Source organism: Lithobates pipiens, unplaced genomic scaffold (genome assembly GCF_037356315.1).
Source record: "Lithobates pipiens isolate NorthernLeopardFrog02 unplaced genomic scaffold, aLitPip1_a1.2 Scaffold_8, whole genome shotgun sequence".
Lineage (NCBI taxonomy): Eukaryota > Metazoa > Chordata > Amphibia > Anura > Ranidae > Lithobates > Lithobates pipiens.
In genome coordinates this window covers 507082825-507102784 of record NW_027507903.1, presented here as the reverse complement: position 1 = coordinate 507102784, position 19960 = coordinate 507082825, and the positions used below count along the sequence as shown (strand labels likewise).

The 19960-nt window shown below is 44.7% G+C and overlaps 1 protein-coding gene across 5 annotated transcripts in view; it reads right to left on the bottom strand.

Annotated features, from left to right (window-relative positions):
* DNM1L (dynamin 1 like) overlaps positions 1 to 18777 on the bottom strand; it is a 98973-nt gene extending 80196 nt beyond the window's left edge. For 4 of the 5 annotated variants that reach the window (XM_077469324.1, XM_077469327.1, XM_077469329.1 and 1 more), the window contains exon 1: positions 18526 to 18777. In XM_077469324.1, the coding sequence (XP_077325450.1) occupies positions 18526 to 18627 (102 nt within the window). In that variant the 5' untranslated portion in view covers positions 18628 to 18777. The remainder of the gene's footprint in view (positions 1 to 18525) is intronic. The other variant, XM_077469328.1, reaches the window with a different exon arrangement.
* Between the last annotated feature and the right edge of the window lie 1183 nt (positions 18778 to 19960).

The window sequence follows — 19960 nt, the reverse complement described above, 5'->3', positions numbered from 1 at the left end:
GGGGTTAAAACCATTATTGGGTAGTATATCGGGGTACCTAGCGATATAAAAACCTGGCGGTGAACCTAAAAAAATAACTAGCTACCTAGCGACACATGCAGCGATCAGAAAAATGATCGCTTAGTGACACTGGCAAAAGGGGGTGAAAGGGTTAACTCTAGGGGCAATCAGGGGGTTAAATCTTTATTGGGGGGGTGATAGGGGGCTACCCTGGACCTAACACTAACTGTCCTGACAGTTTTTACTGTCACAACTGACACTGAATGCATTGATCAGTAAAGAAATGATCAATGCAATCAGTGACACTGTGACTGGGGGGGGAGGGGGGGCGGGGGGGGGTTTGTGTGCCTGTGTGTACCTACATGTCAGTGTAGTGTTGGTGCACACTTACTATTAGTCTTCTCCTCGTAGTCCGGTCAAAAAGACTGCCCCGAGGAGAATGACATCACTTCCTCCCCACTGTGTATTGTTTACACAGGAAGAGGAAGCTTCTCATTGGCCAGGAGCGATCCAGAGGGGGTGGCCGAAAACCAACGGCCATCCCCTCATCACGGAGCGCTCCCGGAGGGAAACGGACCGTCGTATCCAGCGGGAGGGGGTCCGATCGGACCCCCCACCCGCTGGAAGGCATTCACGTACATCTACGTGATTGTGCCTGCCTGTGCCATTGTGCTGACGTACATTGGCAATACGGCGGTCCTGAAGTGGTTAAAAAAGTTCCATAAGGTGTGGCAGCCGTGGTTGGATGTCTCTGGCTCTTTCTGGGGGGGCGGTCCTATCCTCGCAAGTCCCCTAGGTGGGGCTGTGGGGGTTGGGCCTTAGGTTACTTGGAGTATGCTACTGGTTACTGGGGGGGGGCGCGGCGGATTATGGAAGAAGTCGGTAGTTATATGACCATACCAAGATGCTACGCATGTTAAAAATGGTGATGTTCAGTGGGACGGTGACTTGTGTGGATGTGATGTGCGTTTGGTATGCTTGCTTGTCTGTGTATGTTTTGTTGGGGGTTTTTTGTTTTTGTTTAATTGTCTTGATTACTCCTGTGGTGTGCCCTCACCATTTATTTTATTTTTGTGGTGCTCCGAGTACCACCATAGCTTTTGATACATACGATGGTGTAGACAGCGGGCTGTATGCCAGCTCGCTGGCTGGAGGGTTACCTACATGGGTGGTGCTCGGGCCACTGCATACATCACTTTATGCTGGATTATACCTCTGTCTGTACATCTGGAGTGCTGATATTCGATATGTATCCCGATTGATGTATAAGCTGTTCTGTTGAAAACTTAAATAAACACCTTTAAAAAAAAAAAAAACCTGCAGAGGTGTCAGTGTACTACAAGCCTTAGAGGCAGATGGGACCTATAGTTCCTGCATTCACAGATCAGTGAATGAATGACTGGAGCACATCCTAAAAAGCTCAAATCCTTTATCTGCTGCAGGTAATACAACTTTAAACACAAACCACCCCTCTGTCCGATTGGATACTGAAGGAGCATTAGCATCCTGCTTAGGTAATCACTGCTCTTTCCTGTCTGACTTTTCAGTGTCATACTGATAGCACTGAAAAGCAGTGGAGCCCAACTGACAGTACTGGCAGAGGAGATTACAGCAAGTCTACACAAAAATAAATTCTGCCACTTATTTTTGCCTATCTAGTAGCGGGTATCTCTATTGCTTTGTCCTGCCTTCGAAATGCACAGGTCCACTTTTAGCATTTCAAACGTGGCTCCTAAATAGCCATAGTGTATAATGTATTCTGCAGAATTCTGTGACAGTTTTTATAGCTTTTATTGCAACTGTGGTTTTTCCTGACGACATACAACTGCATCATTGGCTCATCGTCAGAACTGCGAAAAGCCATGTTTAACAGATCAATGCAATCTTCAGTGCCAAATGTTTCCCAAAGTGATAAATAAGGACTGTGTTCTGAACCACTGATAAGCCATAAAACTGCACTGAGCAGATGGGTGGGAAAGTCAGAAAATTGTGTTTCCTTTGTTGTTTTATAGAAAGGATATAAAATGGATACAGCTACAGTTAAATGGCATCCATTCGTTTCATAAACCAGTAACAGAAAATAGTAAAGAAATTCAGTCATTTCTACTCCAATAAACGATCCCTTCACCTTATGGTAACAATATAGCTGGTTGATGTCATGGAAAGAAGCTGCTGCTATATATAGATTACTGCATTCAGCACAGATTCTGACCTTGGCCTATCAGACTGTAATTTGGAATATTGTAAATAGGAGACAACTTTCAAATTCCTTTTTGGTGTGCCATCACCCCTAATATTTACATGCTTAATGTACATCAATTATGGACAAATCCCAGGAGCCGGGTCAAGGTAGCCAATGCTCTTAAAATTACAGGTGGCAGCTAAAGCCGGCCATAGATGGTTCAAATCCCCGCTGAACTGGCCAAGAATCAAACCATGTATGGGCAGGCTGAACATACTCAAGTTGATTGATCATCCTGGGCACAACAATTTTTAGGATGCAATTATTGCCAGCAGCTATAGCCGCTAGCAATAATCACTGCGTTCTCCTGGCCGGGACGGTTCCCTTAGCCCCCTCGTCAGGGAAACAATAGTATCGCAGGAGTGTTGATGGGGGGGGGGGGGGGGGGGAAGAAATCAAGCAATTTTATTTCCTACAAACCATGGTTGCAGGAAAGAAAAAAAAAAAAAGAAAAAAAAAAAACACGCCATTTTGGTCTGTCTTAATGTATTTTCTCTCTAGTTATTGTCTATTGAGCTGCCATTTTAAAAATCCTGCAGGCTCCTGCACTGAACAGACTGGCTTTTGAATTCTATTCATTTTCCCACCCCAGATAAAAATAAATAAATACCTGAAAGACATTCAAAGTTAACCAAAGCACGTTTTTCCCCTAACATCTAGTTTTATTCCATAGGAAGTTTGCGTTCTGATCCATGCATCAGACACACACACACACACACAGATGTACACACCAGGATGCCCATTGATGTCTGGGCAGCTGGCTGTCATTGGATTTGAACAGGCTGCCTTGACAGAACACTGATGTTTCCCACCGGGGTGAAGAAAGCCCTTTCGAATACAACAATGGATGTAAAAAGGTGAAACTGACGTTTATCCATTACGCCCTCTTTCCACCCACATGCACTAACTCCAGCATCAGGTACTGCTCAGGACCAGGCGTTCTAATCGATTTGTGCCCTCCATCAAAAAGTGCCCACATATGCGCAGAACAGAATTGCTGATTAGCTGGAGTGACGTCACCATAGCGCATATCGGAGGATTTTTTTCCCACGGAAGATACCATTTCACGGGCACAATTTAAAGCTATGAAAAAAGTGTGGAGGGACACTGTAGATGTCAGATTGTGCCTTGCTGTAAACCCACGCCACAACAGCGAGGCACAATATGACAGATACGGTGTCCCACCACTGTTTGTGCTGTTTTGCGCATGCGCGGGCACTTTGACGTCAGACACATAATCAACAGAACACTGGCATCCTGAGTGACAATGGTCTATCTTTGCACAATGCGTGTCAGCAGAGCTGCTTATAGTCATCATGTGATAGGGCAACATCACAGGAGCACAAATATACAGTTGTCACCACATAAAAGGAAGCTCCTTCAATGAAAATATTGCAACATACTATTTTAAATTAAGTGGCAGATAAAAAATTTTTTTTTTTAAAAAAAGTAAAATTTTAGTGATTGGAAACTTTAAATACTAGCATTGAGGCGTGAGACTGTAAGCTTCTTTAGTGGCATAGACTGACGTGGATGGCGACACGATCTCTGCCAACTTGATTCAGTATAAGTGCCCGATCACACTACAGCAATTTGAGATCTGACTTGTCAGACCTCAAGTCGCCCCAAGTCGCTGGACATAAATTCCATTAAAGTGAATGAGCGTTGTCTTAATGTACACTACTGAAGTTGCTTGGACTTTAGAAAAGGTTCCTGTACTACGTCAAGGCGACTTCTAGGCAACTTGTACCCATAGATTTCAATTGAAGTTGCCTTCAAGTCGGATCTTCTTCTATACTGAAGCGACTTTACAGGAAAAATAAATTTACACAGGTACAGTGCCTTGCGAAAGTATTCGGCCCCCTTGAACTTTTCAACCTTTTGCCACATTTCAGGCTATAAAATTGTTATTTTTTGTGAAGAATCATCAACAAGTGGGACACAATTGTGAAGTGGAACGAAATCTATTGGATTTTTGAAACTTTAAAAAAAAAAATGAAAAGCGGGGCGTGCAAAATTATTCAGCCCCCTTGCGTTAATACTTTGTAGAGCCACCTTTTGCTGCGATTACAGCTGCAAGTCGCTTGGGGTATGTCTCTATCAGTTTTGCACATCGAGAGACTGAAATTCTTGCCCATTCTTCCTTGCAAAACAGCTCGAGCTCAGTGAGGTTGGATGGAGAGTGTTTGTGAACAGCAGTTTTCAGCTCTTTCCACAGATTCTCGATTGGATTCAGGTCTGGACTTGGCCATTCTAACACCTGGATACGTTTATTTGTGAACCATTCCTTTGTAGATTTTGCTGTATGTTTGGGATCATTGTCTTGTTGGAAGATAAATCTCCGTCCCAGTTTCAGGTCTTTTGCAGACTCCAACAGGTTTTCATCCAGAATGGTCCTGTATTTGGCTGCATCCATCTTCCCCTCAATTTTAACCATCTTCCCTGTCCCTGCTGACGAAAAGCAGGCCCAAACCATGATGCTGCCACCACCATGTTTGACAGTGGGGATGGTGTGTTGAGGGTGATGAGCTGTGTTGCTTTTACTCCAAACATATCGTTTTGCATTGGGGGCAAAAAGTTTGATTTTGGTTTCATCTGACCAGAGCACCTTCTTCCACATGTTTGGTGTGTCTTCCAGGTGGCTTGTGGCAAACTTTAGACAAGACTTTTTATGGATATCTTTGAGAAATGGCTTTCTTCTTGCCACTCTTCCATAAAGGCCAGATTTGTGCAGTGTACGACTGATTGTTGTCCTATGGACAGACTCTCCCACCTCAGCTGTAGTTCTCTGCAGTTCATCCAGAGTGATCATGGGCCTCTTGGCTGCATCTCTGATCAGTCTTCTCCTTGTCTGAGCTGAAAGTTTAGAGCGACGGCCAGGTCTTGGTAGATTTGCAGTGGTCTGATACTCCTTCCATTTCAAAATGATCGCTTGCACAGTGCTCCTTGGGATGTTTAAAGCTTGGGAAATCTTTTTGTATCCAAATCCGGCATAAAACTTCTCCACAACAGTATTACGGACCTGCCTGGTGTGTTCCTTGGTCTTCATGATGCTCTCTGCGCTTTCAACAGAACCCTGAGACTATCACAGAGCAGGTGCATTTATACAGAGACTTGCTTACACACAGGTGGATTCCATTTATCACCATCAGTCATTTAGGACAACATTGGATCATTCAGAGATCCTCGCTGAACTTCTGGAGTGAGTTTGCTGCACTGAAAGTAAAGGGGCCGAATAATTTTGCACGCACCACTTTTCAGTTTTTTATTTGCTAAAAAAGTTTAAATTATCCAATAGATTTTGTTCCACTTCACAATTGTGTCCCACTTGTTGGTGATTCTTCACAAAAAAAATTAAAATTTTATATCTTTATGTTTGAAGCCTGAAATGTGGCAAAAGGTTGAAAAGTTCAAGGGGGGCGAATACTTTCGCAAGGCACTGTACTTCCCACATTTGTCCAGGCAACCCCCTCCCTCCCACAGAGCTGATTATTCTGCGATTGGCCACAGCCAAAGTCGCCCGTCCTGGAGGCAACTTTAAGTTGCATTGCGAGTTGCGCAAAGTTGTGCTGAAGTCGCCTCCAAATCGCCTTGCAAAATCCTGCTGTAAGTCGGGTTGCCCCTGTGTGAACTGAGCCTAAATGAGAAAAAAACACAAGCAGCCTAGTCCCCTAGCACATGAGGTGTCCCTATTGACCAGTACAGAGCATAACTATATACAAAGTATGAATGGAGAGTGGTGTATACAATGCTTCTGCTGCCTGAACTCTGAACTATTTAAAAAGCCAAGAGAAGCCTGCACAATGCAAGGCAGGTGATCACTACAACATTCCTGTTCTGCACAATGCCATTGTATTCATAGTGATCCCACAAATAACTAACACTGACCTCAGAGAGCAGGAACAAACAGACATAGTACAACCTCCACAGTGCAATTAGAGCACACATTTATCCTCCAATTTACAATGGAGGACATTGTTTGGCAACAAGCATCCACCACAATCATAGAACTAATAAAAGGAGAAGTCTCTAGTGACAGTGTGTGCTCACTAAAGCAGCAGCCCTGCAACCCCTCTGTCCACCCCCCCCCCCTCACCGATTCCACAATGTGACAGTGGACAGAGGATCATCTCCCCACATCTGATGTCACAATTTAAGAATAGTACAGCTCTGCCCATAAAGCCTCAGCATTCATTCACACAGCTCTGCACATGAATGTACTACAAGTCCTGTCTGCCACACAACAGCAGATGGCTAGTAGTTCTCAATGATTTGCAAGGGCACTGGTGAGTGCGATCATAGTTAATTCATTGCTCTTCCTGCTCTTCAGTAACTGCCTGTAGCTTCAGCTGTAATGAGTGTCTGCAGGAGCCTGGCATTTCACCACAAGCAGTACTCTGCAGTCTTCTAGGAAAAAATAAATAAAAAGCTTTTATTTTTTGCAGATAAAAAATAAATAAAGTGCATTCTTTTTATTAATGTGAACTTATTCTTTAAAGTAGATGAAAATCTTACCTAAATGGCATTTCGTTTGTCAAAAAACTGTCCCTCAAACTGCCATTTTTTTTTGTATAGGAACTACCTGTTGTAAGGTGCCAACACTCTGTCCCTGAATTGTTCTCGTTTATTGTCACCTTGTCATTCCATCTACCAATAGAGACCACGAGCAGCCATGGCAATGCTTATTGAACAGGCATGGGGCCACTAATGTCACAATTAGAGGTCGACCCCGATCTTTAGAAATTGAGGCGGCCGATGGCCGATATATGATGCCGATTTTTACGGCCGATATTTTAGGCCGATTTCTTTATTTATGTATTTTTGGCCAGTGGCACTGGAACATGGCATCGGCAGGCATGGATTGGCACTGGCAGGTTTTACAGTGATAGTGTAACTGTGAAACTGAATACTCTCTGCAGTACCACAGTGTATAGCTGTATGGAGAGGAGCTGACAAATTTAGTGTGATATCGGAGGTGGGCGGGGCCCGGGTTGGGCAGGACCCAGCAGCCATCCAGGAAATGATAGGGCCACATACACATAGCGGCCCGCCCAGATCCCATCCCATTGGCAGGTGTTTGATAGCTTGATCGAAACTGGACAAAATATAGAGAAAGGCAACCAGCTATCTTCAGCTTGTTCCATTTAAGCAGACCTTAACCCTTATCTCCTCCACAGCAAAACAAAGCTGCCATCTTTGTCTGTTTGATCTGCAGTTGCCATGGTGCTGCACAAGTGATCAGTTATGACACCAGCCTTTTGATTGCTTGACAGTTCATTGAGAGTCCAGGCAAATGTGACCACTGTCCTTCACCTCATGCCTTGAATATAACGGTTTTGGAAAACAGTTAAACCGACAAGTTTAATTCAGCTTTAACAAGGAAAGATAGAAGCCGATTGGTTGCCATGTACATCTGTTCCAGTTTTGATAAATTCCCATAAACCTATCTTTGCTCTATTTCAAAGCAGGGGCTAAGTCACATAGTGACATGGATCCAATAATCTTATGAGGGTCACAAGCTCAATATCCAACAAGGAATCTTTCTGTCTGCATCACTGAGCAAGCTCTGATCACAAGGACATTCATCACATCCACCATCAAGTAAAAGCACATTAACAAATCTTCCACGTGACCGCCAACAGCCACAAATCAACCTTTTCAAGGGAAACCCTACCTTACACTGACAAGTCAGAGTCTCACTCCAATGAAGAGAAATAATTGCACCATGTATACAGTTACAAATGAACCTGCAGTAGGTTTGCACGATTCTGGATAAAATGAGAATCACAATTTTTTTCCCCTTAGAAGATCCCGATTCTCACGATGTAACATCTTTCACATTATACAAAAAAAAAAAAAAAAATTGTCACTTTACCGAGTTTTTTTTTTTTCCCCCCTTTTTAATTCATTGAAGCGCATTTTATTTTTTCCCCAAAACATTGTGTTTGAAAGACCGCTGCGCAAATACAGTGCAACAAAATATTGCAAAAAATAAATAAATAATCGCCATTATTATTCCCTAGGGTGAGAGATTATATATATATATATATATATATATATATATATATATATATATATATATATATATATATATATATATATATATATATATAAAATCGATCTATCTATCTATCTATCTAATATCATGGAACTATAATTGGCATAAAAAAAAAAAGCGTTTTCTAGGTTACTCTGTAGCTTTATCCTAAATCCTGTTAAAGTTTGGGTGCAGAAAACACAATATGCTGAAAACTGAGGCATAAACCTGTACGTTAATATCCAAACCCACATGCTAAGATATTATTTGTGTAAGCTTTAGCATTAAGGAACGTGGTTTGGCTAAGCAAATTCTTCCTACCTATTGTGTGTGCACGCGTCCAAGGCTTGCACAATGCCAATAGGCTGGACTGGGCAAAAATCTTACATTTTAAGTAGCTTGAAGTTCATCTTTTGTAAAAATACATATACAACAGGGCTCGACAAAACCCGGGCGCCAGGTCGCATTTGCGACTAGAATTAGCGAACTGGCACCTGGGGCAGCACAGCTGGGGGTATGCTGTCTCTGCGGACCCCCCCGGCGCGATCGCGTCGGGCCGCGCCGCCGGCGGCCGGTAATTTAGCCCCCGGCTTTGAGGCCTTCTACGATCCTATGGTTCCTTCTGGAATCTGGCGCCCTCTTGTGGTGGCCGTTGGAATTACAACCAGCAATGCTAATGGATGCAATGCTAATTTTCCCCTGCCTGCCAGCCTATCTTCCTTCCCTTTACTCAGAACCCCTAAAAATTATATATATATATTTTATTCTAACACCCTAAAGAATAAAATGGTGGTCGTTGCAATACTGTCCGTCACACCGTATTTGCACAGCGGACTTACAAGCGCACTTTTTTGGGGAAAATGTATTTAATAAAAATAAAAAAAAATAAGACAACAGTGAAGTTAGCCCAATTTTTTTTAATATTGTGAAAGATAATGTTGCGTCGAGTAAATCGATACCAAACATGTCATGCTTCAAAATTGCGCCCGCTCATGGAATGGCGACAAACTTTTACCCTTTAATATCTCCATAGGCGACATTTAAAAAATTCTACAGGTTGCACTTTTTAAGTTACAGAGGAGGTCTGGGGCTAGAATTATTGCTCTCACTCTACCGATTGCAGCGATACCTCACATGTGTGATTTGAACACCCCTTACATATATGAGTTCGCTTCTGCACGCAAGCTTGGCGGGACAGGGCGCGTTTAAAATATTTTTTTTTTATTTTAACTTTTATTTTTATTTTTTTCACTGTTCTTTAAAAAAATAAAATAAAAAATGTGTGTCACTTTTATTCCTATTACAAGGAATGTAAAAATCCCTTGTAATAGAAAAAAGCATGACAGGTCCTCTTGTATATGAGATCTGGGGTCAGAGAGACCTCACATCTCATATTTACACTAAAATGCAATTTAAAAAAAATTTGTCATTTGAAAAAAATAAATAAAATGTCCCTCTAAGGCCGCGTACACACGCGGGGACTGTTCGCTCAACTTTGTCCGCTGAACAGTGTTTCGGCGGACAGTCCGCTCGTGTGTGGGCTTTCAGCGGACAGTTTCAGCGGACAGTCTGCTGAACAAAGTTTTTCGGAAATTCCGAAAAACTGTCCGCTGAAACTTTGTTTCAGCGAACAGTCCCCTCGTGTGTAGGCTTGTTCGTCAAACTAAGTTCCGCGCATGCTCAGAAAAGGATTTACACGCCGAAGTTTGCATTGCAGTGTATAGGACGTCGTTTTCTAGTCCCGTCGTACGTGCCGTTCACGTCATCGCGCACGGTTTCAGCGGACTGTTCGTTCGTCGTGTGTGGGCAAGTCCGTCCATGCTAATTTTGAGCGGACTGTCCGCTGAAACTGTTTGACGGACAAAGTTGAGCGAACAGTCCCCGCGTGTGTACGCGGCCTAAGAGCTATGGGCAATGACTTGGAGACAGGTGAGGGGCTGGGGGCCATCTTCCCCTCACTCGTCTCCATGTCAGGCCAGGGACAGGTCCAGATCGCCGTCACGGACCCGGCTCCTAACTTTTTTAGCTGGCTCCTAGATTCCAAGCAAATTTGTCAACCCCTGATATACAATATATATGTTTGGGCATTCTAAGTAATTTTCTGCAAAGAACACAGATTTTAACTTTGTAAGAAATAAGTGTCAGAAAAAGGTTTAGTCTTTAAAGCGGAGTTCCACCCAAAAATGGAACTTCCTCTTTAAGCACTCCTCACCCTCTTACATGCCACATTTGGCATGTAACTTTTTCTGGTGGGGAAGTGCCCAGGGACTGCCAAGGCGACTCCTCCTTTCGCCTCCTTCTAGGCAATCTCCTGGGACACCCGACAGGTCCCAGGAGATTCCCTGTCCACTCCGGGAGTGCAGCACGACTCGCGCATGCCCAGAGTGGCAATGGAGGCTCCGGCAGAACGGAGGGGGGAGAGGAGCCACGCTCCGCGCGGCCACATCGCTGGACCGTGGAAAAGGTAAGTTACTTTTTGTAGCTGATGACTTTTGAACATAAAAAGCCTGGAAATCCGCTTTAAGTAGTTTTTAATATACATTTTTGAATAGTTTGATAATAGAAGAAACTGAACAATAAATAAAGTTTTGGGAAAAATACCACAATTATGTGAAACTGAGATGGAAACAGTAAATGGACGTAAAGTTGAATAAGGCCTCATGTACACGGGAAGTTTTTACAATCTCTCCTGAACGGTTTAACTTGACAGATAGTAACACACGTTTAAAATATCCGCTTTGCCACGTTTACATGCCACATTTAAGAAAAAACACATACATACATACACACACACACACGGGTTACCACATTTGGTGTCTGAAACGTGGAAATCTTCGGCGTCTGAACCCATTTTTTTTTGCTTTAGAAGAAACGCTGTTAAGCGCAACTGCCTAAAAACGGCAATAAGAGAGACTATGTACATGGTCACATAGGATAACATTGGATGAGTTCAGGAGCAGTTGAAAAAAGCATCCAACTGACTCTAAATGTAGGTTTAGCAGCGCCCCGTGTACATGGGGCCTAAGGCTTCATGCACACGAGACACCGATGCAAACTCTGCTGGACACACGTTTTTAAAAAGCTGAAACCGGCGTTTAGAAACGCCCATTTTGCCACGATTTTTAGAAGCGTTTAAGCTAACATCATAGACCCTCCCCAAGCTCAAAAAAAAAAAAAAAAAAATAATTAAAAATAAAAACAAACACAGTATTATTAACTATTTCAGCCATTTTGTGAGACCAGAGTGAGTAGCAGCAGCTGTGAGAGTGGCAGTGTACTTGTATTTAGCATGTCACGTCACCTGCCACAAGTTGTGGATTTTCCACTTGCAATTGTTTAAAATATTTAATGGTTTTTCATCATCATTTGCCATCATTTGAGATTTTTTATGTAAAAAAAATAAATAAAATAGGTCACCTTTAAAAATGCTTATAAACGAAAACGCGGTAACGTTTTGCCGCGTTTTGCATCTGAAACGTGGAAAACTTTTGCGTCTGAACCCATTTTTTTTGCTTCTGAAAAAACGAGGTTAAAAACGCAACTGCAAAAAAAAAAAAAAAAAAAGAAGACCGTGTACATGGACACATAGGATAACATTGAATGAGTTCAGGGGCAGCTGAAAAAAAAAAAGTGTCCAACTGCCTCTGAACACGCGTTTAACAGCGTCTCGGGTGCATGAGGCCCAAGTCTCTCGACAGAGTTTGAAGTGGTTGTAAAAAAAAAAAAAAAAAATTTAAATAAAAAAAAGAAGAAGGAGGAGGAGGGAGGAATGAAAAGTTACAATGTTTCTAGTTATCTACCAGCGCAGACAATGTTGTGAAAAACTTGACAGGCTGACGTTTTTTCTTTTGACAGCCGAGCAAGTAGAGAACTCTCTATACTTGTTACATGAATGAAATCGGGAAATTCTGCATAGAGATCATGAGGGGGGTTGAATTGCGATTTTTTTTTTTTTTTTTTTTAAACGATTAATCCTGCAGCTCTAACCTGCGGCCCTTGTTCTAGGACCCATGTCTCCGCCTGACTATCCACTTTAGCTCCGGAAGAGTTTTACTCGCTTCATGACCAGAGCAGAGCATTTTTGCTATTCAGCACTGTGCTACTTGAAATGGCAAATGTGTGGTCATACAACTCTGTGCTAAAATTACATTTAATTTCATGTTTTTCACACAAATAGGAGCTTTCTTTTAGTGGTATTTGACTAGGTTCTTTTTTTCCCAAAATGTTATGTTTTCTGTAATAAAAAAAAAAAAAAACTATATTTTATATTACAAAACATACCAGATAATAAACATCTAATTTCTTAATAAAATGTAGTCCAAAATATATTCTGCTACATGTCATTTGTAAAAAAGAAATGCCAATGAGTGTATATCATTTGGTTTGAGTGAATGGTATGGCATCTACAAACAAATGGTATACAATTTGAATTGAATTTTTTATTTATTTATTATACTAGTAACGGCGGCAATCAGCAATTATAGTGGGACTGTGATTGTGCGGCAGGCAATCTGACACTGACATCACCAATGATAATACTATATAGACACTGGCTGGGAAGGGGTTAACATCTCGGACGATCAAGGGGTTAAACGTGTGCCTAACTGTGTAATGTGTGCTGCTTTTTACTTAAAGTGGGGTACCCCCTAAAAAAAAAAAATTAAAAGTCAGCAGCTACAAATACTGCAGCTGCTGGCTTTTAATAATCGGACACTTACCTGTCCCGGGTTCCAGCGATGCGGGGGAACGAAGCCCCCCCCTCGCTCCCCGCTCCGCTCGCGGCGCCGTCATGCATACTGTGGGCACCCGGCTGTGGCTTCACAGCCGGACACCCACTGCGCATGCGCGAGCGGCGCAGGGCGCCGTGATACACCGTACAGTCACCTGGGACACGTGACAGGTCCCAGGTGAATGTGCGGCGCGAGGGGAAGTGATGTCACCAGCCCGGGCAATGAAGAAGGCAGACTACGAGGGACCCCCTAGCAACCGGTATTTAGAGGTGAGTAAAAAATTTTTTTTTTGCCAATTATTTTTTTTAAGAATTTTAAGTAGTTTTATTTTTTGGGGGGCAACTCCACTTTAATATCTGTTTCTTACCCCTGCTTTCAAGGGAAAAGAAATAGATGGCTCCCTCTGTACAGAGCCCTGTATTGTCAACAACAGACTGAGCCGATCAGGGGGTCGTGGCCATGAAGTCCCGCTGTGTTCAATCGCAGCAGAGCCAGCGGGCAGGGGCACCCTGAACCCAGAAGAAAGCCACAACGTACAGGTACAATACGGTGCCGGTACAAGCCCACATAATGCAGCGGGTCGGCAAGCAGCTGTAAAAAGGACAACATTTTTATAATCAAGATACATAAATCCAACATATGGAATATATAAAATGTTTTTCAAAATAAATCCAAAAATCACAAGGTGTAAAAGGTTTCTGCTTAAGTATAACTGAACTGTAGGCAGCAACCGCTTCTAAACAAATAGTAAGCTGTATCTTTTTATACTTACCTTTTCGTTCAATGAAATCTACATGCCGTGCACAGGTCTTCTCAGTCTGTAGTCCAAACCAACATTGAGCAGCCTAGGGTGATATTGTGCCCACCACATCCAAGGACTGGTAAGCAGCAATACATATACTTCCTGTAATAGACCAAGCGATCCATCAAATGTGGCGGGGGGGGGGGGCAGTTATAGATTCTCTGCAACAGCTAAAATCTGACTGGAGGGTGAAGGAGAAACCAGCTTTCAGCTGCTGCAGAGAGAGCTACACAGGGATCAGTTTCTATTATTCCCCCTCCACCGGACCCGTTACCCACCTTGCTTCCGATTCCCACTGCTGCTCGGCCTTGTACAGGAGGACCATGGGACACCCTTATATGTATGAGGAGCAAGACATGTTATATTGTGTTTATAATGAGGGATACAGAATATGTGCGAGAATGATGAGTGATACTAAAGCGATAGAGATATAGATATAGATACACTAGGGGTGCAGCGGATCAAAAAACTCACGGATCGGAACGTTCCTCGGATCAGAGTCATGGATCGGATCAGCAAATAATTGAATTTGCAAAAACCTGTGAAAACTCCACCACCATATAGTCCCCACTGTAATATCCACAATCTCCCCACTGTAATATTGGCAGAGTATGGCTGGGTATGGCAAGGGTACTGCAGAGTATTGGCAGGGTATGGAGGGATAGCTGTCACAGAGCAGCACTGTGGGCACTACAGATCCAGCCCACAGTGCTGCCGCCATCCGATCTCTCCCCTCCACAGATCAGTACAGAGAGGGGAGAGGAACCGGCGTCACGACATGACACCAGTTTGTTAACAAGTGATCACTCCGTCATTTGACAGAGCGATCACATTGTAAATGGCCTGGGTGTAGAAAGATGGCCGCCGCTTTGGAGCTAGGCCGAAGCTGCGGCTTTTCCTAAGGCAGAGACCGCGGAGCGCGGCGTGTGCCAATCCGAGCGGGGTGACCTGTTCGAATCACGGATCGGTGACGATCCGTTGCACCCCTAATATACAAACACACACATACACATTTTGTAACATGTATGGATATTCACTCCTCGACCTAATATTTTTTTATTATTTACATCTTGCCAAGATCAGGTTGTACCCCATTTTGCCTTCAGAACTTCCTTAATTCTCTGTGGCAAATGATTCAATGAGGTGTTGGAAACCTTCCTCAAAGATTTTGGTCCATATTGACACGATAGCATCACGCAGTTCCTGCAGATTGGTCGGCTGTACATCCATGATGCCAATCTCCCATCCCTCCACATCCCAAAGGGGCTCTATTAGATTGAGATCTGGTGACTGTGGAGGCCACAGGAGTGCAGTGACCTCATTGTCATGTTCAAGAAACCAGTAGTAAGATGATTTGAGCTTTGTGACATGGTGCATTATCCTTCTGGATCAGAAGATGGGAACACTGTAGTCATAAAGGGATGGACATGGTCAGCAACAATACTCAGGTAGGTCGTGGTGATTAAATGATGCTCAATTGGTACTAAGGGGCCCAAAGTGTGCCAAGAAAATATTCCCCACACCATTACACCACCACCAGCCTGAACAGTTGATACAAGGCAGGATGGGTCCATACTTTCATGTTGTTTACACCAAATTCTGACCCTACCATCTGAATGTTGCAGCTGAAATCGAGACTCATCAGACCAGGCGAGGTTTTTCCAGTCTTCTCTTGTCCAGTTCTGGTGAGCCTGTGCGAATTGTAGCCTCAGTATCCTGTTCTTAGCTGACAGGAGTGGCACCCAGTGTGGTCTTCTGCTTCAAGGTTCAATGTGTTGTGCGTTCAGAGATGGTATTCTGTATACCTTGGTTGTAACAAGTGGTTATTTTTGAGTTACTGTTGCCTATCATCTCAAAACAGTGTGCCCATTCTCTTCTGACCTCGACAAGGCATTTTCGTCCACAACCTCCCGCTGCCTGGATATTTTCTCTCTTTCGGAGCATTCTCTGTAAACCCTACAGATGATGGTGTGTTAAAAATCCCAGTAGATCAGCGGTTTTTCAAATACTCACACCAACCCATCTTGCACCAACAACCATGCCACGTTCAAAAGGCACTTAAAATTGCCTTTCTTCTGCATTCGGTTGCCAAGTCTGAACTTCAGCAAGTCATCTTCACCACATCTAGATGCCTAAATACATCAAGTTACTGCCATGGGATTGGGCGATTAGCAATGTGTGTTACCGAGCAATTTAACAGGTGTATCTAATAATGTGGCAGGCAAGTGTGTATGATGAGCGACATATTATAGCATGATAAATATTGTAGTGGATATTATACAGGATTTATATATAGCGTCAACAGTTTGCTCGGTGCTTTACAATATAAAGTGGGAGAGTACAATTACAATACAGAAGGAATAGGAGGGCCCTGCTCATGGAGGTTACAATCTAAAGGATGACATTGGACAAGTGAGACATTGCAGCGTGTAGGATGGGAGACAGATATTATATGTTATATAGCATGTGAATGATTGGGGGGGGGGGGGGGGGGGGGGGAGGTATCTATATTATATAGCGTGTGAATGGTGGGGGATCTATATTATATAGCATGTGAATGATGATAATGGTGGTGGTGGCGGTGGTGGGGGGGGGGGGTCTATATGATATAGCGCGTGAATGGTGGGGGGGGGGGGGGTCTATATGATATAACGCGTGAATGGTGGGGGGGGGTCTATATGATATAGCGCGTGAATGGTGGGGGGGGTCTATATGATATAGCACGTGAATGGTGGGGGGGGGGGGGGTCTATATGATATAGCACGTGAATGGTGGGGGGGGGGGGGGGGGGTCTATATGATATAGCGCGTGAATGGTGGGGGGGGGGGGGTCTATATGATATAGCGCGTGAATGGTGGGGGGGGTCTATATGATATAGCACGTGAATGGTGGGGGGGTGGGGGGGGTCTATATGATATAGCGCGTGAATGGTGGGGGGGGGGGGTCTATATGATATAGCGCGTGAATGGTGGGGGGGGGTCTATATGATATAGCGCGTGAATGGTGGGGGGGGTCTATATGATATAGCACGTGAATGGTGGGGGGGGGGGGGGGGGTCTATATGATATAGCACGTGAATGGTGGGGGGGGGGTCTATATGATATAGCACGTGAATGGTGGGGGGGGGGGGGTCTATATGATATAGCGCGTGAATGGTGGGGGGGGTCTATATGATATAGCGCGTGAATGGTGGGGGGGGGGGTCTATATGATATAGCGCGTGAATGGTGGGGGGGGGGGGGGTCTATATGATATAGCGCGTGAATGGTGGGGGGGGGGTCTATATGATATAGCGCGTGAATGGTGGGGGGGGGGTCTATATGATATGGCGCGTGAATGGTGGGGGGGGGGGGTCTATATGATATAGCGCGTGAATGGTGGGGGGGGGTCTATATGATATAGCGCGTGAATGGTGGGGGGGGGGGGTCTATATGATATAGCGCGTGAATGGTGGGGGGGGGGGTCTATATGATATAGCGCGTGAATGGTGGGGGGGGGGGGTCTATATGATATAGCGCGTGAATGGTGGGGGGGGGGTCTATATGATATGGCGCGTGAATGGTGGGGGGGGGGTCTATATGATATAGCGCGTGAATGGTGGGGGGGGGTCTATATGATATAGCGCGTGAATGGTGGGGGGGGGGGTCTATATGATATAGCGCGTGAATGGTGGGGGGGGGTCTATATGATATAGCGCGTGAATGGTGGGGGGGGGTCTATATGATATAGCGCGTGAATGGTGGGGGGGGGGGGGGTCTATATGATATAGCGCGTGAATGGGGGGGGGGTCTATATGATATAGCGCGTGAATGGGGGGGTCTATATGATATAGCGCGTGAATGGGGGGGGGGGGGTCTATACTATATAGCGCGTGAATAGTGGGGGGGGGGGATCTATACGATATAGCGTGTGAATAGTGGGGGGGGATCTATACGATATAGCGGGTGAATGGTGGGGGGGGGGGATCTATATGATATAGCGCGTGAATGGTGGGGGGGGGGTCTATATGATATAGCGCGTGAATGGTGGGGGGGGGTCTATATGATATAGCGCGTGAATGGTGGGGGGGGTCTATATGATATAGCGCGTGAATGGTGGGGGGGGGGTCTATATGATATAGCGCGTGAATGGTGGGGGGGGTCTATATGATATAGCGCGTGAATGGTGTGGTGGGGGATCTATACGATATAGTGTGTGTGAATGTTGGGGGGGGGTCCAATATTATATAGTGTGTGTGAATGGTGGGGGGGGGGGGTCCATATTATATAGTGTGTGAATGATGGGGGGGGGTCCATATTATATAGTGTGTGAATGATGGGGGGGGGGTCCATATTATATAGTGTGTGAATGATGGGGGGGGGGGGTCCATATTATATAGTGTGTGAATGATGGGGGGGGGGGGGGTCCATATTATATAGTGTGTGAATGATGGGGGGGGGTCCATATTATATAGTGTGTGAATGATGGGGGGGGTCCATATTATATAGCGTGTGAATAATGGGGGGGGGGTCGGTCCATATTATATAGCGTGTGAATGATGGGGGTCGGTCCATATTATATAGCGTGTGAATGATGGGGGTCCATATTATATAGTGTGTGAATGATGGGGGGGGGGTCCATATTATATAGTGTGTGAATTGTGGGTGGAGTATATTATAGTATGGGGGTTAATGGGGGGGGGGAATAGTGTGACACCCCCCGGTGACCCCGCTCACCTGTGTCCCCACCACCACGATCTGTGGTAATTGGATGACATCCGACCCAACCGTGTTGAAGACGTCCTGCAGCTTGTTGATGACGGGGATGAGCGCCTCCATTTCTGCGGCCCGTATGCGGGGGATAAATGGAGGGACACAGAGGGGCGGCCACCACTCACATCCACCGGCTTCTCCACTTAGAAATCCATTCACCCGGCCCACAGGCCTCTGCGGCAGGGAAGAGAGGCGCGGGCACAGAAAAAAAAAAAAAACAAGAGGCGCAGGCGCAAGGAGTGGGGCCTGCTGGGATACGTAGTCTCAGCGGGTGAGGCGGAGATTGCGGGCAACCATCTTTGATTTGGGCAAACTATTCGGGGGGGGGGGGGGGGGAGCGATATTCCCTTTCATTTTTATTTTATTTTATATTCTCCTTGTTCAATTCAAATCTTGCCGATAATATTTTATTTTCAGTCTATCGTTGGCGTTAAAAGGTGATCGAAAGAAGAACCTATGGTGTTGCTTTTGGCTACTGGAGGAAGACAATGATGCTAGTTTTTTTTCCTATTTGAGGACTTGCTTCATGTCCGCACAGCAGGAAGTGCGCTAGTTTACTTTTTTTGCCCACAAAAAATATGGCCGCGTTAGAGTGACAGCTGAGAAACCGGAAATGCGACTTGTCACGAATTAAAATCAGGAAGTGTCTGTTTCAAAGGTCCCTGACATTGACATTGGGAGATAAGAGCATGCTGTAAACACAGTGCAGTCCTGACAGCCAGCACAGATCATGTCTATAGAATGGGGGGACTTCTGACATTCATGGAGGTCATGGCTGCTTCAGTACTGCTGGAACTGCAGACATATTGTAGCTAGAGGATCCAGGGGTATTTTGCTGCTAGCTAATGAGCCCTCAGGGGACCATGATGCATTGTCGTCTTTACACTTAATTATAATGGACTACAAAAAGCATCTTACAGTGTATCTAAAGCCAAAACTTTATTTTGGTCGTTTTGAATGGCATAAGGGAGGTTTAAACCTCTGCTGAGTTATTTATGCTATCTGTGTGCTATTAGGCACATTTCCCCTCAATTCCTGTTCCAGAGACACAACAGGAAGTTAGAACAAAGTGAGGAGAAATCCTCTCCTGGGTGTCTCAGGAACAGGTGTCTCCACCTAAAGATTTCTCCCTCTCCTCCTGTTCTAGTGACACGTCTAATGTTATGGAATTCCCATATTTTCTTCCTTGGTGACAAAAGTCATACAAATAGAGACATAAATCTCTCCAGTGGGGGCATATACAGCACTAATAACTTGGCAGAGGGGCTAACCCTTCCCCACTAGGGTTGCCACCTGTCCAGGATTCACCCGGACAGTTCGGGTTTGGAATCATGTGTCTGGTTTTCAGGCTGCCTGAAACCCGGACACATTATTTAGACTGGACTATGGCTTCCCAGCA